Source organism: Haliotis cracherodii, unplaced genomic scaffold, assembly GCF_022045235.1.
Source record: "Haliotis cracherodii isolate W230 unplaced genomic scaffold, xgHalCrac1.p SCAF_5, whole genome shotgun sequence".
Classification (NCBI taxonomy): Eukaryota; Metazoa; Mollusca; class Gastropoda; order Lepetellida; family Haliotidae; genus Haliotis; species Haliotis cracherodii.
In genome coordinates this window covers 64,494,830-64,516,351 of record NW_027266308.1, presented here as the reverse complement: position 1 = coordinate 64,516,351, position 21,522 = coordinate 64,494,830, and the positions used below count along the sequence as shown (strand labels likewise).

At 40.0% G+C, this 21,522-nt stretch overlaps 2 protein-coding genes across 2 annotated transcripts in view; one reads left to right on the top strand and one right to left on the bottom strand.

Moving 5' to 3' along the window:
• The window catches only part of LOC139442749 (autophagy-related protein 2 homolog A-like), a 73,490-nt gene that overhangs the window by 21,949 nt on the left and 30,019 nt on the right, over positions 1 to 21,522 (top strand). The window contains exons 13-21 of the mRNA XM_071223634.1: positions 12,918 to 13,034; positions 15,643 to 15,828; positions 16,745 to 16,848; positions 17,756 to 17,928; positions 18,078 to 18,177; positions 18,349 to 18,559; positions 19,029 to 19,171; positions 19,713 to 19,876; positions 21,255 to 21,409. Coding sequence (XP_071079735.1) covers positions 12,918 to 13,034; positions 15,643 to 15,828; positions 16,745 to 16,848; positions 17,756 to 17,928; positions 18,078 to 18,177; positions 18,349 to 18,559; positions 19,029 to 19,171; positions 19,713 to 19,876; positions 21,255 to 21,409 — 1,353 coding nt within the window. The remainder of the gene's footprint in view (positions 1 to 12,917; positions 13,035 to 15,642; positions 15,829 to 16,744; positions 16,849 to 17,755; positions 17,929 to 18,077; positions 18,178 to 18,348; positions 18,560 to 19,028; positions 19,172 to 19,712; positions 19,877 to 21,254; positions 21,410 to 21,522) is intronic.
• LOC139442748 (leucine-rich repeat-containing protein 15-like) lies at positions 3,484 to 9,617 on the bottom strand. Its single transcript, XM_071223633.1, has 2 exons — positions 9,429 to 9,617; positions 3,484 to 8,315 (listed from the first exon to the last, which is right to left on the bottom strand). Exon 2 carries the CDS (start codon positions 8,287 to 8,289, stop codon positions 5,710 to 5,712), a length of 2,580 nt encoding a protein of 859 aa, XP_071079734.1. The 5' UTR covers positions 8,290 to 8,315; positions 9,429 to 9,617; the 3' UTR covers positions 3,484 to 5,709.

The following is a 21,522-nucleotide window of genomic DNA, read 5'->3' as shown; positions in this document are numbered from 1 at the left end:
GTGGGGCTTGTGATGTGGAGGTGGAAATAGGACCGCCATAATCTATATGCATTAGTCGCTGTATTAAGTGCTGATTTTAAGTGGCACAGTTATGACTGTCAATATTTTCTTGTGTATACCACATATTTATTACCAAAGAACCAAAACAGTTAGGTAATGGGGGTACATATTTTAGTTTTGAGTTTCCCAATGAGAAAACATCACCATGACAGAGTTTCTAGGTTATTGTATGAGAACATTTCACACAATAATATCGAAGGCAATTTGAAAAAGCCCACCACATCATGAAATATAACTGTAGTTATGTACCTGCATATCACGGTGACAAACTGATGTTTAGTCCTTCATTGGACATATGGAGACAAAGGTATAAATAGAGGTTTGACCAGGGGGCCCTGGGGTTTATTGCTATAATATTGGATTCAAAGGACCTGTTAGCATTTTCACTTTCAACATTTATTAATTTTCTGGTAACGTTAGGGTTAGGGTTTAATTAGGGTAAGGAACATAAGGATATGAAAAGGACCCCGAGAAAGTTATTCTTATATCCTGTTTCAACAACACTGATGATGATGATGATGATGATGATGATGATGATGATGATGATGATGGTGGTGGTGGAGGTGGTGGTGGTGGTGGTGGTGGTGATCTTCATATTTGATTCATTGCAACTTGTTATTTACTTTGGCTAACAGCAATCATCTCTGTTAGAAGTAAATAGTGGGCCCTTTAGGAGCCTGATGTATAACATGTACCTGCACATCAGCTGTCATTGTTCACAAGGAGGGGATAGGCTGTTCACATTCTGACAACACTGCTTACCCAACCCGTGTTCATTCATCTCTGAGTGAGACCAGGGGAATATCAGGAATTCACAAAATGTACATATGATCAAAGCATCAACTGACGATCATAGTGACCAGGGTCAGATGTTTGATATGAGCTTGTCGTAAGAACTTGACCTTCCATTGTAAACCCTGTGTCAACAGTGGCCACGTACAGCCGAGACGTGTTGAGACTGAATCCTGGGCTTGCCGTGTGCCTTGTGTGTATTTCCTTGTTATCAACACTACAGCTACATACTACACACAAGTGATAAGATTTAAATACTTAGGATTGAGTTTTATTGAGAAACAGACTAATTTATGTGAAATTTTGCCTCCTTAAATTCTCGAAATATGCATGAATGTGTGGATGAATCGTAACTTCAGTCATGTCTTTACCTTTCTAAGAGAATATGGCGTAGTAATCAGGCTTAAAATATAAGCCTGTTGTAAATGTTTCAAATTTCATTATTTGTCATACAAAGCTGGTTGTGTAGCTCATTTGAATCTGGAAGTTGCAGCCTATAATCAACTGTCTGTGGGAAGGGTATCGTGTACATATTACAAAGTATATGATATGTGTTCCCTTATATGGTCATATTGAGAGGGTAGTGGTAGATAAGCTGGCAATGACATATAGAAAGGGAATACTTCTACATCCTTGAATTGCTGGGTGTGCTAGATAGCCGTAAATTCTGGCTTGAGTGCTGACATAAGATTTCCATACGTTATGAATGCTGGGATATATATATATCTGTCAGCACAGTAAGAAATATGTCTGACAAACTTTCAGGATACATACTGCTACACACTAAGAATACAAGCTAACCTCCCATGTTTTCGGTTCAGGGACTGAAAACAAAGATTATAGAAATGTTAGAATAAGTTTTCAAATATTAATGAGATATTCTAATTCAACTTTGTTTGAATATTTTCCCTTTCATGTACCCATACCAGACTTTTTACCTGAGTATCAATGTAACTTCCATAAGGTAATCACTTCTAGTATTGTCAAGCAAAGGTACTATGTAAATATTGTCTAAAGGAACAATCTTTGAGAAAATGGAACAACCCTTGAATCTGAAATTTTTGTGTTGCCATTTATTAGAAGTTAACAGGTGACAAAGTAGACACAATTTACACCATTAATCCTTCACCGCCATATGTAATTCTGTACCATGCTCTGATTATTAAGCCTTGATTGACAATTTTTAAGGGTTTGTACTAGAGCTGGGACGGGTACCTCGGGTACTCGGGTCGGGTGGGTACTGAGTTGGACCCGGATACCCACAGGACTACCCAGACCTGTGGTTAGTCACGTGATATATTGTTTAATGACAAAAAGTATCTAAAACTCTATGTTTAAACTACAAGTCACTAATGTTCGCAGTTCATCCTGACTACTACGCCCATTCCTTCTGACTTTTATATGTTTGAATAAAAATAAAACTTCAGTCAACTTCAGTTTATACACCAGATCATTTCATACATGTATCTAAACACATTTTACCTGAGCTACGGTCAAACTTTTCCTAATCGGACAGTTTGTACCTACCTCTTGAGACCTACAGTGGGTACCCGGGTAGGGTCGGGTAATAGGGGGCTGGTTACCCGGGTAGTAAATTTGGACTCATCCCAGCCCTAGTGTTGCTATATATTATTTTAAAGACATTATTAACCATAAATTGTGTTTTCTTTGTAACCCTTAAAACATTTAGTTCTAAATATTATTATATGCATTATTCTGTATTATTAATCTTACTGTCCAAAATACATTATTGCCAGATTGGCTTGAATAACCTAGGAAATGTAGAACAGTGTTTATAACTCTTAACACAGGCTTAAGTAAAGTCATTATTTGAAATTACTTGACAGTGTAGTTTCAGACAGTTTTCATGAGGATGTGGCCGACTTAATCATGGTCTACTCTAGGTTTGACTACTCTCATCAATATTTTGACTAAAGGTGATAGCGAGTGTTATTGCTGATTCAGCAGAAACTTGGTTTCATTAACTTCATCTGTATATATGACCCAACCTTCTAGACTTCTCTTGGTGTACTTGGATGTGAATGTGATTTATAAAGTTTAGAAGTTTTGTCAGATAAAAATCTTGATTCTGTATGTTTGGGTGGGTGTTAACAGGCCTGTAAGTTTCCTATTTGACAACTTTTCAGGGGCATTCACATCTCTAGTCATCATATTTTTGCTAAGAATTAACAGCGTCACTATTGTAGATATAAAAGGAGATCATATCCTGTGTGAGAACCTTCCTCACATTCTGATACTAATAATTTGTGTGTTTCTCTTTCTGTATTTTCTCAATGAACTTTAAGGACTGAGGAGTATTTGTCTCAACTTTAGGAATTATGCTTTTTATCCAATATGAAACTGTCGAACTGTTCACTAACAGGATGTGACATGGCCTTGGCTGAATCAGTTGAGCTGCTGCTGCTAATCAACAACTTTGAATTCTTATCACGATCATGACCCACATGTTACAGTGATCGGCAGTCAGAAATCGTGTTCCAGAGCCTAGATGTTTCTATTCTTAGCTCTTGTCCATACATGACAAGCAAGCAATTCCTTTCTTTTGTAAACATAACAAATGTAGTTGAAACGACAGAAAATAATGATTTGTTTTTAAAAATTTATTACCATAAGAATCATGTTTTCAAAACTATGTAGGTCTGTACATAATATCAGTTTGCATATATATTCAGCCACACATGGTCAGAGGAGACAGGCTTCAGACAGGTACTCCGGAAGCCTTTTTCTTCTTTAAAGGGAAACACTACTCCACACTTGTGCCAATTTCAAGTCCAGGTTGACATTTTTTAACTTATGCCACTTGTAAGCTTGTAAGCATCAACCACAACATTGATATACGTCATAATCTAACTTATCACATAGACAAAGGGTTGTTTTAAGGCCTTCAATCAAATTGGCTGGACTGCCAATTTGTAGAGTATAGTCCCCCTTTAATACTATGATTTATCAGTACCCCAGATAACCTGGAGGTGTGTAATGAAGACTGTGGGTAGGCCAGGTTCCACGGTCCATGTGTGGCTGCTGCTGCTGCTTACAGTCATCAAATGTCAGTAATATGTACATTTGTACAATATATACAAGATAAAACATGAAAAATAGAAGTGTATAGTCTGGTATACAAGTATATAAAAACAAAATTCAACTGGAATGTATATTATATTCTGCTATCTCCTGTCAATCATACACACTAGGACATCCTGCTGGTGTCCTTTGTTCACCAGTGGTCAATACACATTGTATGTACATGTCGGACAGGTCGACTAGCACTTGATTGAGATCTCAGGTGTACATGGTCATTTGAGAATCTGTCATCAACTTGGATCACAGGAACTTTTAACCAAATTCATGCATATTCATGTACCAAACACCCTGGGGAAGGATGGTTTGGTCCGTGAATCTGCATGAATTTGGCTAAAATGTCATGTGCTTGGATACACACAGATGATTAGATCCTTGTGTAATAGCTCTCACAAGAAGTATTGAATCCACTATTATACAATCTGTCAGATACAAATACTGTTTAACCAACATTTACCCATTTATTTCCAGAGTAAATTCACAACTTCCGAATAGGAACATATTTTCCATGGGCTATGTTTGATTTCAAATAATGAATATTGGTTATCCTGGATATAGTCAAAGGTTTATGAACTGGCACAAAATACAAAATAATTACAAAATGAGCACATAATCATGTTAATTTCAACCTTTATAGGTAAGAAGTGAATTATTGTTTAATTATATTCAAATTGAGGTAATGAGATGGTACTTTTGGTATTGATTCATTTTGATTATTCGGTGGCAAAATATGTTTTTAGATTCATCCATCAATACATATCCTGAATACAAGTCCATAGGGACAGTGATTGTAGTGGTTATGTTATAGTCATGACATAGAATTTAACAACACTGAAAATATATTTTGCATATGTGATATGAAGTCAACTGTTACGGGATGTTTGCAGGTTCTGGGTGCCGTTGTACAAAACAACCTTAGCGCTACGACTGTCGTGAGTCTGTGTTAAGGTATAGGAGTTACGATCACCTTAGTGCTAAGATCGTTTTGTACAACGGCACCCTGGACAGTTTCCCTGCCTGTAGGAGTCTCCCCAGTAGGCGTATGTTGTCTATGCCTCCTGTGTAATATCACAAGTCATTGCTGTGTCTAAAACTGTCAATGGACGGCACTCACATTGTTCATAGTTGCAGGTAGGTTGGGTAGATAGTGTGATACCTGCAGTCTGGTTAATAGTCCAATCAGGAAGGCTCATCCTATGGTAGAACAGACACAAGTGTCTCAGGTGCATGAGACAAGCCCAGTTTGTTAACCTAGTGCTTAGCACCAGTAAGCACCAATAAGCAGCACTTGCAGCAGGAGTGTCATGCTGGAATGTGCTTGAGGAAGTCACAGCATCTCGCCACACACAAACACACGGGCTTGAATTGCCAGGACTCTCAGAGTCAGATATATCATGGAGCCTTAAGTACTGTTGAGTGATACACAGATCTTGTTTCCACGGAATTAATATGGATGTCATTCCACAAATACTTGATTGTTGAGGACTACAGATCTGTCAGTGTCTTTTTCGCATTCACAGGTTGATAGCTTGTTATTTGGTCAGCACCAGGGAACACAACACCCTGTAGAACCTTGGAATGGATGTTGAAACAACTTGATATATATATATATATATATATATATATATATATATATATATATATATATATATATATATATATATATATATGTACACTGGCCCCATTGATTGTGTATGTAAAGGCACAGGGGAGAAGCACAGTGCACAGGCACACATTGGCGATTATGATGTAGGAATTCTACAAGTGGATCTCCGAGTATGTATGAGGCTGCTGGTCTGGGGTTGTGCTGTGCCGGAAGGCAGGGTTATAATACCCTGGTGAGTCTTGTGGCATCCTCGGTAATGGACGCATGTTCACGTCATTCTCGTATGGGAAGGAATACTGTTTAGCTGCCGCATCGTTAACATATGGAGGAACTGGGTTCGGCTTATTGCTGATTGGTTGCTTCTCCTGTAAGTATTGATAACTTCCGGCTGAAATACGACCTATGTTAGGCTGACCATTTTTACCGTCAGTGACTGTTGACACAGTGACCTGGTTCTTGTTTCCATCTGTGGTATCCTCCTTCTTCTTTTTGCGATATCTTTTGGAATCATATCCCATCTGGGGAAGTTCAGCTCTTGTGAAGGTACGAGGCTGAACTGGATATTTGTCCTTAGGAGACTTCTTACGTAGAAACACGAGATAAATGATTGCAACAAGAATGGCAAGCAGCACTAGCCCCCCAATAACAGAACCGATGATAAGTCCTATTTCTGTTGAGTTGGATGTCTGATCGTCCGTATTGGGCGGTAGTGTCGGAGTTGGTTTAGTGTTTTCTTTTATGCATGTTTGTTTTTGTTGGCCAACCTTTGGGTGTCCTTCAACACAAATTTCATATCCGGTATTCTGTTTTAGTCTGACAATGCTGTATTGCAAATTACCAGGAGTGATCTCCCTTGAGTAAATGGGTGTGGTTCCACCAGGTATTTCTATATGGCTGACTATGATGTAATTCAACAGTTCGGGCAAGTCCAGAGTCCAGGAGATAGTGATGCTGTCAGTAGTGGCACTCATGAAGGTGACACTGATGATGACGCTTGGTTGGGTGGTGGTAGTAGTGGTTGGTGTTGTAGTGGTTGTAGGGCTGTAGTAGTCACTGCACACTGCTGGGGTTGGTGCTGTTGAGCACAAGTCGCTTGGATTGAGTGCTGAGAAATCAGAACCATTCCTTGGGGTTGGGTACGTACATGTGTTTGGGATATATGTTTCTAAGGTGATTTGTCCATCCCTCACAGCCTTACTGAGCCAGTAAAGATGACAGTCGCAATGAAGTGGATTGCCTATTAGATTCAATTTTAATGGAAAGCTATAATTGTGGAAAGTGCAGCTGTCAAAGTGATTTATCAAATTTGAAGATAAGTCAATACTTTTTAAATGATTTTGGGGACCTACAAATGTTTCTTGATAAATGTTTGTGATTTGATTGTTTCCAAGATAAAGGGTATTGAGATTTGTCATTGTGCTGAAGGTCATGTTTGGGATACTGGGGAAGCCAGTCTGTGTCAAGTCCAGTTTTGTCAGTGAACTAGCTTGACGAATGCTGTCCCAACTCTGGCTGGAAAGAGGTGTGTTCTCCAGAGTTAGGTTGATCAATGAGGTGAGCTGGGCCAGGGGAGGTAATTTGAGGGAAGTGCCCACAAGGCTCTGATGGCCAAGGTCAAGGTTCTTCAAGCTTGTCAAGCCACCGAGAGAGTTGTCCCCCATTGTTCCGATCTGGTTTTCAGAGAGATCCAGTTGTACCAGTGATGACAAGTTTGCGAATACATTATTAGATACAGTTGTCAAGCGGTTGCCTCTGAGATCAAGAATCTGTAGATTTGGTTTGTTGTTGAAAAGTGCTGCATTCGTTGGAAGAGTAGTTAATCCAGAGTTTTGTAATTTAAGTGTTTGTAGATTACGCAGGACCTGCAATTGCGACAAACTTGACAACGGAATTGTGTTTAAACTCATGTCCAAAAATTGGAGTTTGTCTTCCAGGCCATTGAAACAATTGTCCTCTAGGTCTGCAATACGATTTGATGCAAGTACCAAAGTTTTGAGGACCTTCATAGTTTGGAAACTGTAGCTATACAGTTTTATTATTTTAGTGTTTGATATATCTATCTTCTCAATTGTATCTTTCAGTAGGTTGATAGCTCCTACAGGCAGTGATGTGAGATTTGGTTGCTGCTGAACATACAGCTCTTTTAAGCTTGTCAGGCCTGTAAAGGCTGCTGTGGCAATTGACTTCAGGTTCCAGTTTTTAAGTGTCAGTTTCTGAAGAGCAGAAAAGGGCTGTAAGAAGATACTGTTTTCCAAGTCTCCACCAGGAATCATGAAATTTTGAAGTGTCAGTTCTTGAAGGTTGGTCAGATTGGACATGGCAGTGAAAGGTGCATTTATGCCTGTGGCACCTCCACTGATCTTCAACACTGTAAGGTCGGCTTCCAATCCACGGAAAGACACATCAGATATCCTGGACAGCTTGTTGTTGGTTAAATCCAAGCGTTTGATGCGGAGTCCTTGAAAAGCATCATCCGGGACTGTCTCAATATCGTTATAAGCCAGTGTGAATTCATAGATTATTCCAGTGTAGGATCCATTAATGGTAGGGAAGGTGGTGAGGCCTTTGCGGCGACAGTTGATGACTATGTCAGTGGGTTGATCCAGACTCCCCTCACAGGTACAGTCGTGTATAATGGCTTCCAGTTGAGGACAGTCTGCTGGCACGGATGCTACAGTACACATTGCTACAGTTACACACAAAACTACAGCAGTCACGTAGAAATGCTTCATGATGCTGTGATGAACTTGTCACTGATCTGAAAAGAATAACATACATTTTATCAAAATATTACAAAATATGAAAATTGTTTCAGGAAATGCACATGTCATTAGTTCAGATTGAAGCACATTTGTGTCATAATTATACAGAATTCGTATCCAGGGGTGGACACTTTGAGTTATGTCCAACTTGACAAGTGTTTGATGTAACGTAACTACATGTTTTGAGAAATCATGTTGGTTCTCCCTAGATTCTCGACCAGTGGCTATGTCCAACACCGATATAAGATATATTTGTTTGATTAGAAAGGTTCCGCCCGTATCCCCCCTAAAAAATATATATGATCCAAAGGATTGAGCGGCAATGCATACATATATAACTTTTGGAGGGGATACGGGTGGAAGTCTTTCCCATGCTTTGATATGTGGTGAAGCTATCATCAAGTTTATGAATGTTTACAATAAAATATGCAAAAAATCATATCTGATGCTCCCATCCCAACACTAATAACTATATCCAGAAAAAATCCTCTTTATCACCTCCTCAAGACTAAGACATAATCCATGTTACCTTTATCTTCTGATGGGATAAATGAACAGTAACCAAATATGTAGTATTCCTCTTGTACATCTACAACATGTGTAATATCTGTCAATGAAGCTCAAGAGTTGATAACATTTCCAAGTCTGTCTCACCAACCGCTCGTCACTCCCCACTCCAGCTGCTGTGTAAAATGGGAGGCTTGCATACCACACAGATGCAATCACTCCTACTGATATCAACAACCTGGCCTCTAATTAGGTCAACACTGGACACTGGCTAATTAGTGTGGCAAGGTAATTACCTAACACCTTTGTCCAGCCACCTCACCTGAATTGGCTGTACTTATAGCCCATTGTTCTGCTCACTGGACATCTGGGTTTTCATGTGAACTGATATTGTTGTTACGTTGTTGATAGTGAGATTATTGTAAATACCTCCTGATGGTAGCCTTGTCACACCTAGTCTTTTGTTTATGAGTGTCAAACAGTGTTTCATATCTGTACAGATTACACAGACGTAGCCTTGTTATTTGGAGAAACATTCCCTAACATCATAATGTCATGGTAGGAGCCGAGCAAACCACTACCCATATGACCTAGATACACACCTGGGTATGAGATGTACACTTGTTGGTCTCTGCTTCAACACACAGTGGTAGATGTCCTCTCGAGTAACAGCCTGTCCAGCAGGTCGGACTCCAACATTATATACAATTGTCACAATGTCAAACTCTGCCTGTTCCAGGTCCGACTTCCAAATGAGCGTCTTACCTGTTTACTCAGTCCATTACCTGTAAGCAGGGTCACCCTCGCTATGACTCACTCGCCCACATACCTGTGCAACAAACACGCTCGGCTCAGCCAGTCAGAATGCAGCTCTCTGCTGTTGTCACGCCTTGTCGCAGCAGGACAATTGTATGTCTATGAATAGAGTCACATGCACAGGTAAAGAAATTCTTGGGGAATAGAAAGTAGTTGAGGCAGTTGTAATTAACCGGGGCTATTTTCCATTGCTAAATAGTCCTTCTGAAATATTAGTTTACACTCAGTTAATGATTGTGTGTCCTTCATGTTATTGGTTTCATGTTGTATTTATTTATTTTTTTTATTATTTATTTATTTATTTATTTATTTATTTATTTATTTATTTATTTATTTATTTATTTATTTATTTATCATCCATTCATTTTTTATTTATTTATTTTTTCATTCATCCATCCATCCATCCATCCATCCATCCATCCATTCATTCATTCATTCATTCATTCATTCATTCATTCATTCATTTATTTATTTTGCTTACATGATTTGAAAGAAAGTGTTTTGTGTCAAAAGGCTTTGTGTGATGACAGTAGATGTTGAAGTTGATTGTCAAACGAGCGTTGAAGGGATACACTTCAGAACAAACACAATACTAACTCAAAAATGTGGAAGACATGTATGCTCAGATGTTTTTGTCACTTCCCTAATTCCGTAAATACAAGGCTCAAAACCATGTAGCAACTGCTAGTGGTTGACCAGCATATTGACAGCCTGCTCTAAACAAACCATGTTGCATCCGAGGTCATTCGTACAGCAGTGACGAGGGGAGCGTTTGTTAGGCTGGAGGGTGTGATTGATTCCTGAACTGTGTGCTTGGGGGACTCATGGTCGGATATGTGCTGGCCATTTCATTTCAATATTTACAGCTTTGTTCTCCAAACAGAACAGGAGCAGAATATGTTGTGTGAGCTTGCTGACTTCTCACTGAGAGGCTGAGAGTTAGTGTGGGTAGTGGGGTTTAGCATCAGTGTGGAATCAATCATCGCCTCCATGTGTAGCCAAGTCATGATGTAACGAGAGAAAAATCCCAAGCAGTTGTTTTTGTTGATTTTGTTGAAGCTTTATTGACAATATATTCAGCCCACTCATTGTTGCGTTAGGATTTCAAGAATTTCTGGAGCTTCACAAGCTTGTGTTAAACTCCATCTTTGTTGGGGATGGGAAACAGTTTATAGGTGGCCATTATTTCAATGTAATTGCAAAGTGATACTTGTGGAAGGACATTTACAAAGTGTCAACTATTGAGTAACTTAGGAGCTACGTTATTTGTTTGCATCATTCACAACCACGAGACAGATGGAGCTACTTTATTATCTATGATTTTATCCATGTATTGTCAAATCAGCATGGGAACTCATTCAATACCTGGTTTATTATGACAAACAGCGTACACACATCAAAGGTTTAAAAATTTTATTGTATAATTCAAAGCTACTGCTGACGATATGGCGATGAAACACAATTGGTTGTCTATGCAAGGGCTTGCCTTCAGAAATGTCTACCTGTGCATGCTTGCCTTGTCACTGAAAGAATGTGTATGATCCACTGTTAAAATATCATCTGTACTTGTGCGTTTGAATATATAGACATTCTCGTTAGAATAACCCTAACAATGGTGACAAAAAGATGTGTTGTATAAGCAAAGTCGCCAATGAATACAATGGGTGTTTGATAATCATACTGCGAGAGAACCGCCTCCGTGGTCTAGTGGTAGAGCATCTGCCCGGAGAGCAGAAGGTTTCGGGTTTCGATCACCAGCCGCGTCATACCAAAAGACGTTAAAAGATGGTACTCGGCATTAAGGGGATAAAACAAGGACTGGTCGGCTCGGAGTCAGTATACTGTGTCTGAGTGGGCTATTCATGTTAAACTGCTGCATGGTATCTCAGTGAGCTAGCACTATAAATCGGCATCAGTCTGGACTAGTACAAGTAGCCACACAAACACACGTGCATGCACATCTCTATATAAGTGCCATAATCTTGGACGCGACGTTAAACTCAATTCAACACCATCTCATACTGTGAGAGATGTAAGTAACTATATTAACTGTGTCTGGTAGCAGAGACAGGAACACAATATACAATAGGTATATATGTTGTGGCGTGGCATCGTGATATAGTTGTTGCTGTTATGAACTGTACTTCCTCAGCCTGATGTGCACTGACATAAAGTGTCTCATAAACTCAACCGCAATCAACTTGACACACAAATTGATATCCCAGCAAGTCCCTGACCTCCCTTGTGTATCAGTATTTGACCCCACATAATCGACTGTCGGTAATATGTCGGAGATAACAGGTTTTGTTGACCCCTTGAATAACAATATGATTTATTAATTCATTCATTTGCATTGAAGGATGAAAGTAGATTGATATCTTGTAGGTTTTGTTGCTGTATATATTGCATGTGTGTGTAGTTATGTTATCATGTGTAAATGTTTTGGGTATGTAGTTATCTTGCCTTCGGTGTTAATATCAACAGGCTCAGCACCAACTTGTTCTCATGCCTCACTCTGATAAGTGTTGTTTGTAGAGGATTAAAAGCTCTGATAACTGAACACTGCACTCAGCAATATTCCAGCTATAGGACGGCGGTCTGTAAATAATCAAGTCTGGACCAGACATTCCAGTGATTGACATCATGAGCATTGATCTACGCAATTGGGATACGATGACATGCATCAACCAAGTCAGTGAGCCTGACCAACCGATTCCGGTAGTCGCCTCTTACGACAAGCGCAGCCACCTTTTACCGCAAGCATGGGTTGCTGAAGACCTATTCTAGCCAGGATCTTCATGGGTCACTTGTCTCAAGTACTGCCACTGGATGATTTCATATAGCTGGAATATTGCTGAGTTTGGCGTTAAACAATAAAGAAACAAACAATTGACTTAAGTACTTTCGCTGAATGTGTTCTTTGTTTTTGTACATAATTAGAAGCCCTGATAACTCAGTATTTGTTCTCTTGTCTCAAGTACTGTCATTAGATTATTTCTTCGTTCTTGTTTTACAATGAAGTTGCCAATATTCCATCTGTATAATGGCAACCAGTAAATAATATATATATGTTACTGCATGTATTGATGATGTTGCATCCTCAGAGCCAACATTGATAGACGAACTAGCACACATGAGTAGGGGTTTTGATGAGAGCATCTCCTGGATACCAGTATACCTGTCTTAGATTATCCAGCATCTTCCTTGCTCCATGCCACTTGGTTTCAGACTGGTAGTGATGCGTGTGTCAATCGTGTTGTTGTTGTTGTTTGCAGCTGTTGGTGTTTGACAACAAGGATGGACCCGATGCCTTCCCCAGCAACATGTACAGCAGCATGCACGGCGGCGCACCTGCCTTCAAGCTCAACATCGTCACCGCTGACAGGATTAAGGTCAGACAACCGTTACGAAAATATGCCAGACATATCTTTGTTTACCAAGGATTATAAAACCCTTCTTATGTCAGTTATATCACTGTAAATATCTATGGAAAAAAGATCTTTCACGAACATGGTGAACAGTTTAAGATTCTGTGAAAGAGATATTTTATGTTACTTTATATGGGAGTGTTTGTGTGTTTAGTGATTCAGTGACATCTCAACATTAAAGCTTGTGTCAAACAGGAAGGTCACATATCTAATGTTACATATTCACACTAACCCATGTTTAAATTAAGGAAGAGAATTTATGGATGTCAACTTCTTTATTATGAGGAACAACGTAAGAACAAAGAAGTTGACATCCATAAATTCTCTTCCTTATGTGTATCACTTCTAAATTCCTTTCAAAGATGAGTTTAAATTGTTTGATAGGCATTACTTTCTTTGCTTGACTCAGTGTCAGGATCTATACCGAAACGTCGCCTTTACAGTAAATAAAGAAGTTGTTATCCATAAATTTTCTCTACTTTGTCACCCGTGTTTCCTTTTAAGATTATTTTCTCACTGCACACTTTATGACAGTCATTGGGCAATGAACCGCTACCTCAGGGCAATATTGTTGCAGTAATTAGTTTATTGTGGCTGTCATGTAAGCATATTGGATATACAGTGGGACACGGCCTGAGGCAGTGGGGAGAGGGTTGGAGATAGTCACGGCTGGCTGCCTCTACTTGTGCAGTCAGTCGACCTGTGTATTACCTGATTTCTAGGGAGTGGCCTGGGGCGGGGTATTATTGTTATCAGGGTCTCCATTATCACTTGATTCCAGCCTACCTGTCAATACATATTGACGCTGGGGATTAGATGGGTAGATAGATCACCTGTGTTGTCTCGGGAAACATGGACAACAATATTCATGTCTCATTATCCTAAGTCGATGTTGGTTGATCTCTGGACAATAACAGTCTGTATTGTTGCAAAGTGAAAACATGTTGAACATTCCCGGGTGAAGATATTGTCTTGCTTTTTGTCAAAGGATATCGTGTGTATCTGTGGTTGTATTAATCCTTCTAATCTGAGTGTACCATTGGTGAGGGGTTTGATCTTTTGGATGATGTGATTTGGGGTTCAGAATATCTTGTTAACACATTCTTGAAAAGGAATTCTTGGATGTAGGGTTGGGTTGGATAACCTATGTCATTGTATTAGATTAAAACAATATGTTGGATGTCCTGTTTCAGGGTCATGTATAAATACAAGTTTAATATTTATGTGTCAATAATCAATTTTAATGGTACATGGTGAGATTTGTTCTCTGCTTGATAATGTTTTCTTTTCTGATAGAAATATTCTTTCCACACAATGCAATTGTTTTAGAAATTTTTATGACCACAACATTCAAAAGTATTTGATTTTCAATGAGGACCCCTCATTAACAGATAACCTATAACTCTACCGTCACATCTTATAATTACGCTCATGTAGACATGTTTTTAGCTGTATTTTTGCGTCACATTAGAATTTGTGGCTATTTTAGTGAATCTGTTCCACCTGACAGCCATGCTTTGGACTTCCCTATTGTTAAATGCCCTTGCATGGTGTCAAGCCAGGTTTAATCGCATTTAAATTCATGTGGTCACTGAATTTCCTTTTGGCCCTGACATCAAACATTTGCTAGGATGTTAGTGAGATAACTGATTCATGCCAAATCCTCCTCATGCAAAACAGAATAATGAAACAATATCCAAGTCAATTTAGATAGTTTCATCCACCCGTTCCCATTCATCTTAAAAGTAGATGTTATTTTTTAAAATAATTTAATAGCAAGTGATTCTGTGGCATTGAATTGGCTAACCAAGCAGTTCTTCTTGCATTTATTTACAACAAATAAACATATAATACCACGCCAACTAGCAGATAAGTGTTTCCTGAATGGGTTGGGCTTGTGTTGCGTTAATACTGTGGTGTTTTTTTGTGTTTTAATGATTGAATAAGCAGTCCGTGAAGTTTTTGTTGTTGAATTTTATAATAAGATTTCACCTCTAAATGCATTTTTATATTTTTTTTATTTACACTGTCAGACGAGTTTTAGCTGTATATCTCCATAACCACAATATGTATGGACGTCAGTTCTTGAATATAAAAGATTGACATAAAGCTTATTACAAAAAAATGTCATGAGGTTGACAATCAACACTAATTTCTGATGAGATGTACAGTAGAAACCACAAGGCAGCTTACTCATATCATGATATTCCGGGGGCGAGGGGGGCCCCTGTCGTCTAAGTTGCCACAAGTAGGTGTGCAGAGTTACGTCCCTTGGGCACACCAGAAACCTTAAATTGTGGGTTTAAATTCTGGTTTGAGCTCTATAAATTAACTTACTATTTTTTCAGGTATATTTTGGGATCTGTAGAGTGCTTATTTTCTTAGTTAATCTTTCATACTAAACATACTCATTTGTCGTATTGTTACCACTATTTGGCCAGAACAAATTATTTTTGTATTTTAGAGACGAGTCTATCCTAATATTTTGTTTAAAGTGAAAACAAAATGTAGATATTTGGCATATTGTATTGAAAACAACATCACCTTCATCATCGCATGTGTCCTTTTCCAGTCTAGTTCCAAGTTACGCAAGCTGCCTAAAACAAACATCAACTTTGAACTTGGTCAGTTTACATCTGAGATTGATATCACCATTGTGGACCGCATCAGTGCCCTGCTGTCTCCGGAGCCTACCATCCCTACTGACCATGGGGGTGGTGCGAGGTTCAAGACGTCGCAGCAACAGCAGACCAGTGTGGTGAGAGCATACTCCTCTACATCCTGTCAGAACTATAGGCCGGGAGAGATAAATTAATTTCATCCCCTGTCCACCTCACATGTTCTATTGTCCCTCAGCATCTACAGAAAAAAAAAACATGATGTGAATTTGATATCTGCTCCATAGTGGGTATTCCTTTATAGTAATGATGGCCAATGAAACTAAGCTAAACTATGACCTGGGTAGGAATACATTTTGAATAAAGAGTGCAGAATTTCTGCAAAGCAGTTGTAGTTTTCTGGAATAAAATGAATGATCATTCTTACGAATCGTCTACATCTGATTACAACTAAGTGTTGGAGGAGAGTTGCACCTAGTACGTTGTTTACTCTAGCACACCAGGAAAGAAGTTTGTTTCTGCCTTTACACACGAGAGTGCTGTGGGCTGTTGGGTGCTATGGCGGGTACAACTAATTATTGTATAGGTGACAGTGAAGAGGACTTCTGTAATCTGAAAATTTAGTTTAGTGTAATTGTAGCCAAAATACAGGAATTTGGCAATGATGTAATGATGGTAGTATTCTTAGAATTCACCCCTATCCCCTTAATCTCACTCACCCCCACCCCTCTTAATCTCATTCACCAACACACCCCTATAATAATTTATGAGTCCCCAAATAATTTTCAAATTTATATTTTTTTATTTGAAAAAACAACTGTTGTCATGTTTTCATGGCCCTCCCCAGACATTTGTGATACATTTTGCTGACCCCCCTCACCTTTCACTGTGTCATTTTACATTGACCCCACCCCCTTAATCTCACCGGCACACCCTCCCCTATAATAAGTGACCAGTCCCAAAGGGACATAACTCTTGCATGGCCTCAGACCATTTAGCACCCATGGTCTATATTTGTTATGTGCCAGTGTAATCCATGGATGGTCTTGATTGCAGTTGGGGCGGCAGTGTTTCAGCCAGGCCATGGAGGAGGGGCCGATGATGGAACAGAAGCAGATGGATCTGCACATCTCCAGTAGTGGAGCCACACTCCGAGTCAGGTGAGACGGCACGATCCACTTCTCACCATATTGCTTTGTTATGCTTTTACGCCTCCCTTAGCACTATTCCCGGCAATATCACGGCGGGGAACACCCAAAATGGTTTCACTCCTTGTACCTATGTGGGGAATCAAACCTGGGTCTTTCGCATGACAGGAGAATGTGTACGTTTCATAGCTGTTACATTCCTGTATTTGGGAGGTGGTCAAATTTCTACTGAACACTCTTTTGGAATCAAATTTAAATAATTTCATTCATTTTACTGTATTCGACGTAATAAGCGCCTCACTCTAATAAGCGCTTGTTTGCTAACATATTGGCTAGTGAACAATCCCAGTTAGCACCCCTTCCGACTGATCAATATACACAATACTTATTTATTCGCGAATTATACGCACTCGTGTGTTATATGCACCCTTAATTATGGGCAATTAAATTCTGGAAAAATATATCTGTCGTATATAAACATTTCAAGCTGTCAGCATAAACCACGAAATTTATCTTTCAACCAAAATAATATTATAATAAGAGCCCCCTATTTCTAATTTTGAGAGCGCCCAGGGCGCTTTTTTCGGTGAATACGGTAGATCAAATTAAAGACTATCTTCTTAGTAGTGAGATTTTTGGCAAAAAGGCCTTTCATAACTTTTAGAATCAAGTGTTTAATATTCTCCAGCAATTATGCCGCTTTAACAGCAGTAAACACAATTAAATCCTTCTAGACCATTATTTATTTTTGGCATGTAACATCACCCAGGGTAGTACATTTTAGTTGAAAGCTACAAGTCCTTACAACATATCACTTGTCTCTCCGACTAGTCATTGTCTGAAACTTGCTGTAATGCCAGCATATACTCCATAAAGGTATCTATATCTTGGCCAACTATTGTTCATTGCCATATTTCAGGTTCCCGATCATTGACCTGAGGACCGGGCCCCAAGTGATCCGCCAGCCCTGGTGGCAGAGGAACCTCCACAAAGAAGTCCTCATCCTGGAGATGAAGAACTTCACTTTTCAGACAGATCTTGGCAACTCAGGACCACAACAGAAGATGGAGTTCATGTGCAGTGATATATCAGGTCCGACGCCAAACATTTTTCGAAATAATTATACTTGTCACAATCTTCATAGATGCTTTAGTATCATTTTGGTATTTTCATACAGAAATCGATCTTATACAGACAAGTCACAAAATTAACCGTTGGTGTGTTCTTGTTTTATTTATTAGGCTTCTTCCAAGAGGACCCAAATGATGCGCCTGTGTTGCTGGCGTCAGTTTCATCTGATGATGGCTGTGATTCCTCAGAGAAAGGCTTCAACTGGCCACGGTGAGAAAGGAGAGCAGCATGCCCCAGTTGTAATGTTTTCTGCTCATGAAATTGTCCTTCTCTGAACATAAGAGAAAATAATAAGTGACTGCAAGTTGCTGTTTTTGATTTGTATTGTAATGAAGTTTTTATGCTGTTCACAATTAAAAATGTGTTTTTATACTTGGGCAGACTCGTGATTGCAACCAGCCAGAAGGAGCCATCTGTGTTGGAGGACGATCAGGGAGACACCGATGACTCCTTGCCAATGGATTCTTTGAATGGAGCTTGTCAGTTTGACCGAGCAGAACCGTCACCCTTCTCGGCCCGCAAGTCTATGTATGAACAGGAGGATCTCAGCAGTCTGAGTGACAAGTCAGAGAGCAAGCACACCAGTGAGGAGGTCAGTGTTCTGTCGTATCTTGGTTCAGTCCATTGCATATCCTGGTTCAGTCTGTCAGGCATATTTTGGTTTAGTCTGTCAGGCATATTTTGGTTCAGTCCATCAGGCACATTTTGGTTCAATCCATCAAGCATATCCTGGTTCAGTCCATCAGGCATATTATGGGTTCAGTCCATCAGGCATATTATAGGTTCAATCCATCAAGCATATCCAAGTTCAGTCCATCAGGCACATTATGGGTTCAATCCATCAAGCATATCCTGGTTCAGTCCATCAGGCATATTATGGGTTCATTCCATCAGGCATATCCAAGTTCAGTCCATCAGGCATATCCAAGTACAGTCCATCAGGCATATCCAAGGTCAGTCCATGTATCAGGGCATACAGTTCTGTTTAAATGTCTTCGACTTAGGCAGTGACATAGATGTTGTTATGGAGCTACTAATCTTGGAAGGATGTTATTACCCAGATGGTTCTGCCTGGAGACAAGGAGGAGATGAGAGGCTTCCAGGACTACTGTGTCAACAACACAAAGCTCCTGGTGGACATCACACTGCCGATTGTCACCGCCTTCCTCCCCAGCAGGAGTCTGTTTGAGGTGCTCTACAACAGGTCAGTAGAATCAAACCCGTGCGTTGGTCATAATAAGCTGACACCGGAACCATTGGGCCAACACTTATATCTGTCCCTGCCTAGAAGATATAGATATTGTTTTAAAGACAAGGAATGAGTTTCTCTGGTTATTGTCAGGGAAGCCAATTAGAAATTTGTTGTTATCGTTTGGTAGAATCTGATGAATACAAAAAGTAATCTGAGCACGAAGATGATTGTGACTCCCGTACTATAATGACAACACTCAAAGCACAAAGATATGTTTCTGGAATGAAACCCTGTAGCTTTGGTTGATCAATAACAACACATTTCCATAACCTTTAACAGGACCATTCAATGAAGTGAGCAAGATGGTGCTGCAAAAAAATACATCTATCTTTGTAAAAACAATTTACCTCATTAAGAAAGAAGATTTCAGAGAGTGAATTCATGATGCTATTTTCCACTTGCGTGAAACCCATGAGCACAGGTACAATGCTGAGACACTGAGGAGCAAGCGTTTGTTAGAGCACTACTAATGTCTGCTTGATTTTAACCTCAGGGTAAACAATGACCTGACATTGTGGGAGCCAAGCGCTCCGTCTCCACTGAGAACACAGGAGTCCATGAACTTTGCTCACCCAGCCAACCTGGATATCCTCCATCTCCTGCAGCAGGCTGGAGACCAGGAGAAGTTCCAGTTGACCAAGTCAGCTCTCCAGTATGGTAAGCACCATCTCAAAGTCAGCTCTCCAGTATGGTAAGCACCATCTCAAAGTCAGCTCTCCAGTATGGTAAGCATCATCTCAAAGTCAGCTCTCCAGTATGGTAAGCACCATCTCAAAGTCAGCTCTCCAGTATAGTAAGCGCCATCTCAAAGTCAGCTCTCCAGTATGGTAAGCACCACCTCAAAGTCAGCCCTCCAATATGGTAAGCATCATCTCAAAGTCAGCTCTCCAGTATGGTAAGCATCATCTCAAAGTCAGGTCTCCAGTATGGTAAGCCTCATCTCAAAGTCAGCTCTCCAGTATGGTAAGCATCATCTCAAAGTCAGCCCCCCAGTATGGTAAGCATCATGTCAAAGTCAGCTCTCCAGTATGGTAAGCATCATCTCAAAGTCAGCACTCCAGTATGGTAAGCCTCATCTCAAAGTCAGCTCTCCAGTATGGTAAGCCTCATCTCAAAGTCAGCTCTCCAGTATGGTAAGCATCATCTCAAAGTCAGCTCTCCAATATGGTAAGCCTCATCTCAAATTCAGCTCTCCAATATGGTAAGCACCATCTCAAAGTCAGCTCTCCAATATGGTAAGCACCATCTCAAAGTCAGCTCTCCAGTATGGTTAGCACCATCTCAAAGTCAGCTCTCCAGTATGGTAAGCACCATCTCAAAGTCAGCTCTCCAGTATGGTAAGCACCATCTCAAAGTCAGCTCTCCAGTATGCAAAGCACCATCTCAAAGTCAGCACTTCAGTATGGTAAGCACCATCTCAAAGTCAGCTCTCCAGTATGGTAAGCACCATCTCAATGTCAGCTCTCCAATATGGTAAGCACCATCTCAAAGTCAGCTCTCCAATATGGTAAGCATCATCTCAAAGTCAGCTCTCCAATATGGTAAGCATCATCTCAAAGTCAGCTCTCCAATATGGTAAGCACCATCTCAAAGTCAGCTCTCCAATATGGTAAGCACCATCTCAAAGTCAGCTCTCCAATATGGTAAGCCTCATCTCAAAGTCAGCTCTCCAGTATGGTAAGCATCATCTCAACGTCAGCTCTCCAGTATGGTAAGCACCATCTCAAAGTCAGCTCTCCAGTATGGTAAGCACCATCTCAAAGTCAGCTCTCCAGTATGGTAAGCCTCATCTCAAAGTCAGCTCTCCAATATGGTAAGCACCATCTCAAAGTCAGCTCTCCAGTATGGTAAGTCTCATCTCAAAGTCAGCTCTCCAATATGGTAAGCCTCATTTCAAAGTCAGCTCTCCCGTATGGTTAGCCTCATTTCAATGTCAGCTCTCCAGTATGGTAAGCATCATCCATACTGGTGCCACAGCTCTGTTCCAGCAACATATTTCTGTCATTGATGCTTCAACACTTACACACTGTTACAGACTCTGGTTCAGACTCAGACTCAGAAGACTACCACTACTCCATCCATGATGGCCGCTCTCGCAGCCAGCGGACCTCCAAGCAGCAGCTTCCGAGCAAGTTCTGCTTCTCTCTCAGCATCACCAAAGGAAAACTTCTGATGGTCACACCACATAAGGTAAACTAGTCTGGCCAACACCAAGCCTCATCATCATGTCGTGAAATGCTGCAAATTTATTGATACGACTTTAAATAATAATGTCTCCTTCTAACGTCTCATAACTCAATGAC

Coding starts and splice junctions, on each gene's coding strand:
- LOC139442748 (XM_071223633.1), bottom strand. CDS start 8,289: ATGAAGCATTTCTACGTGACTGCTGTAGTTTTGTGTGTAACTGTAGCA.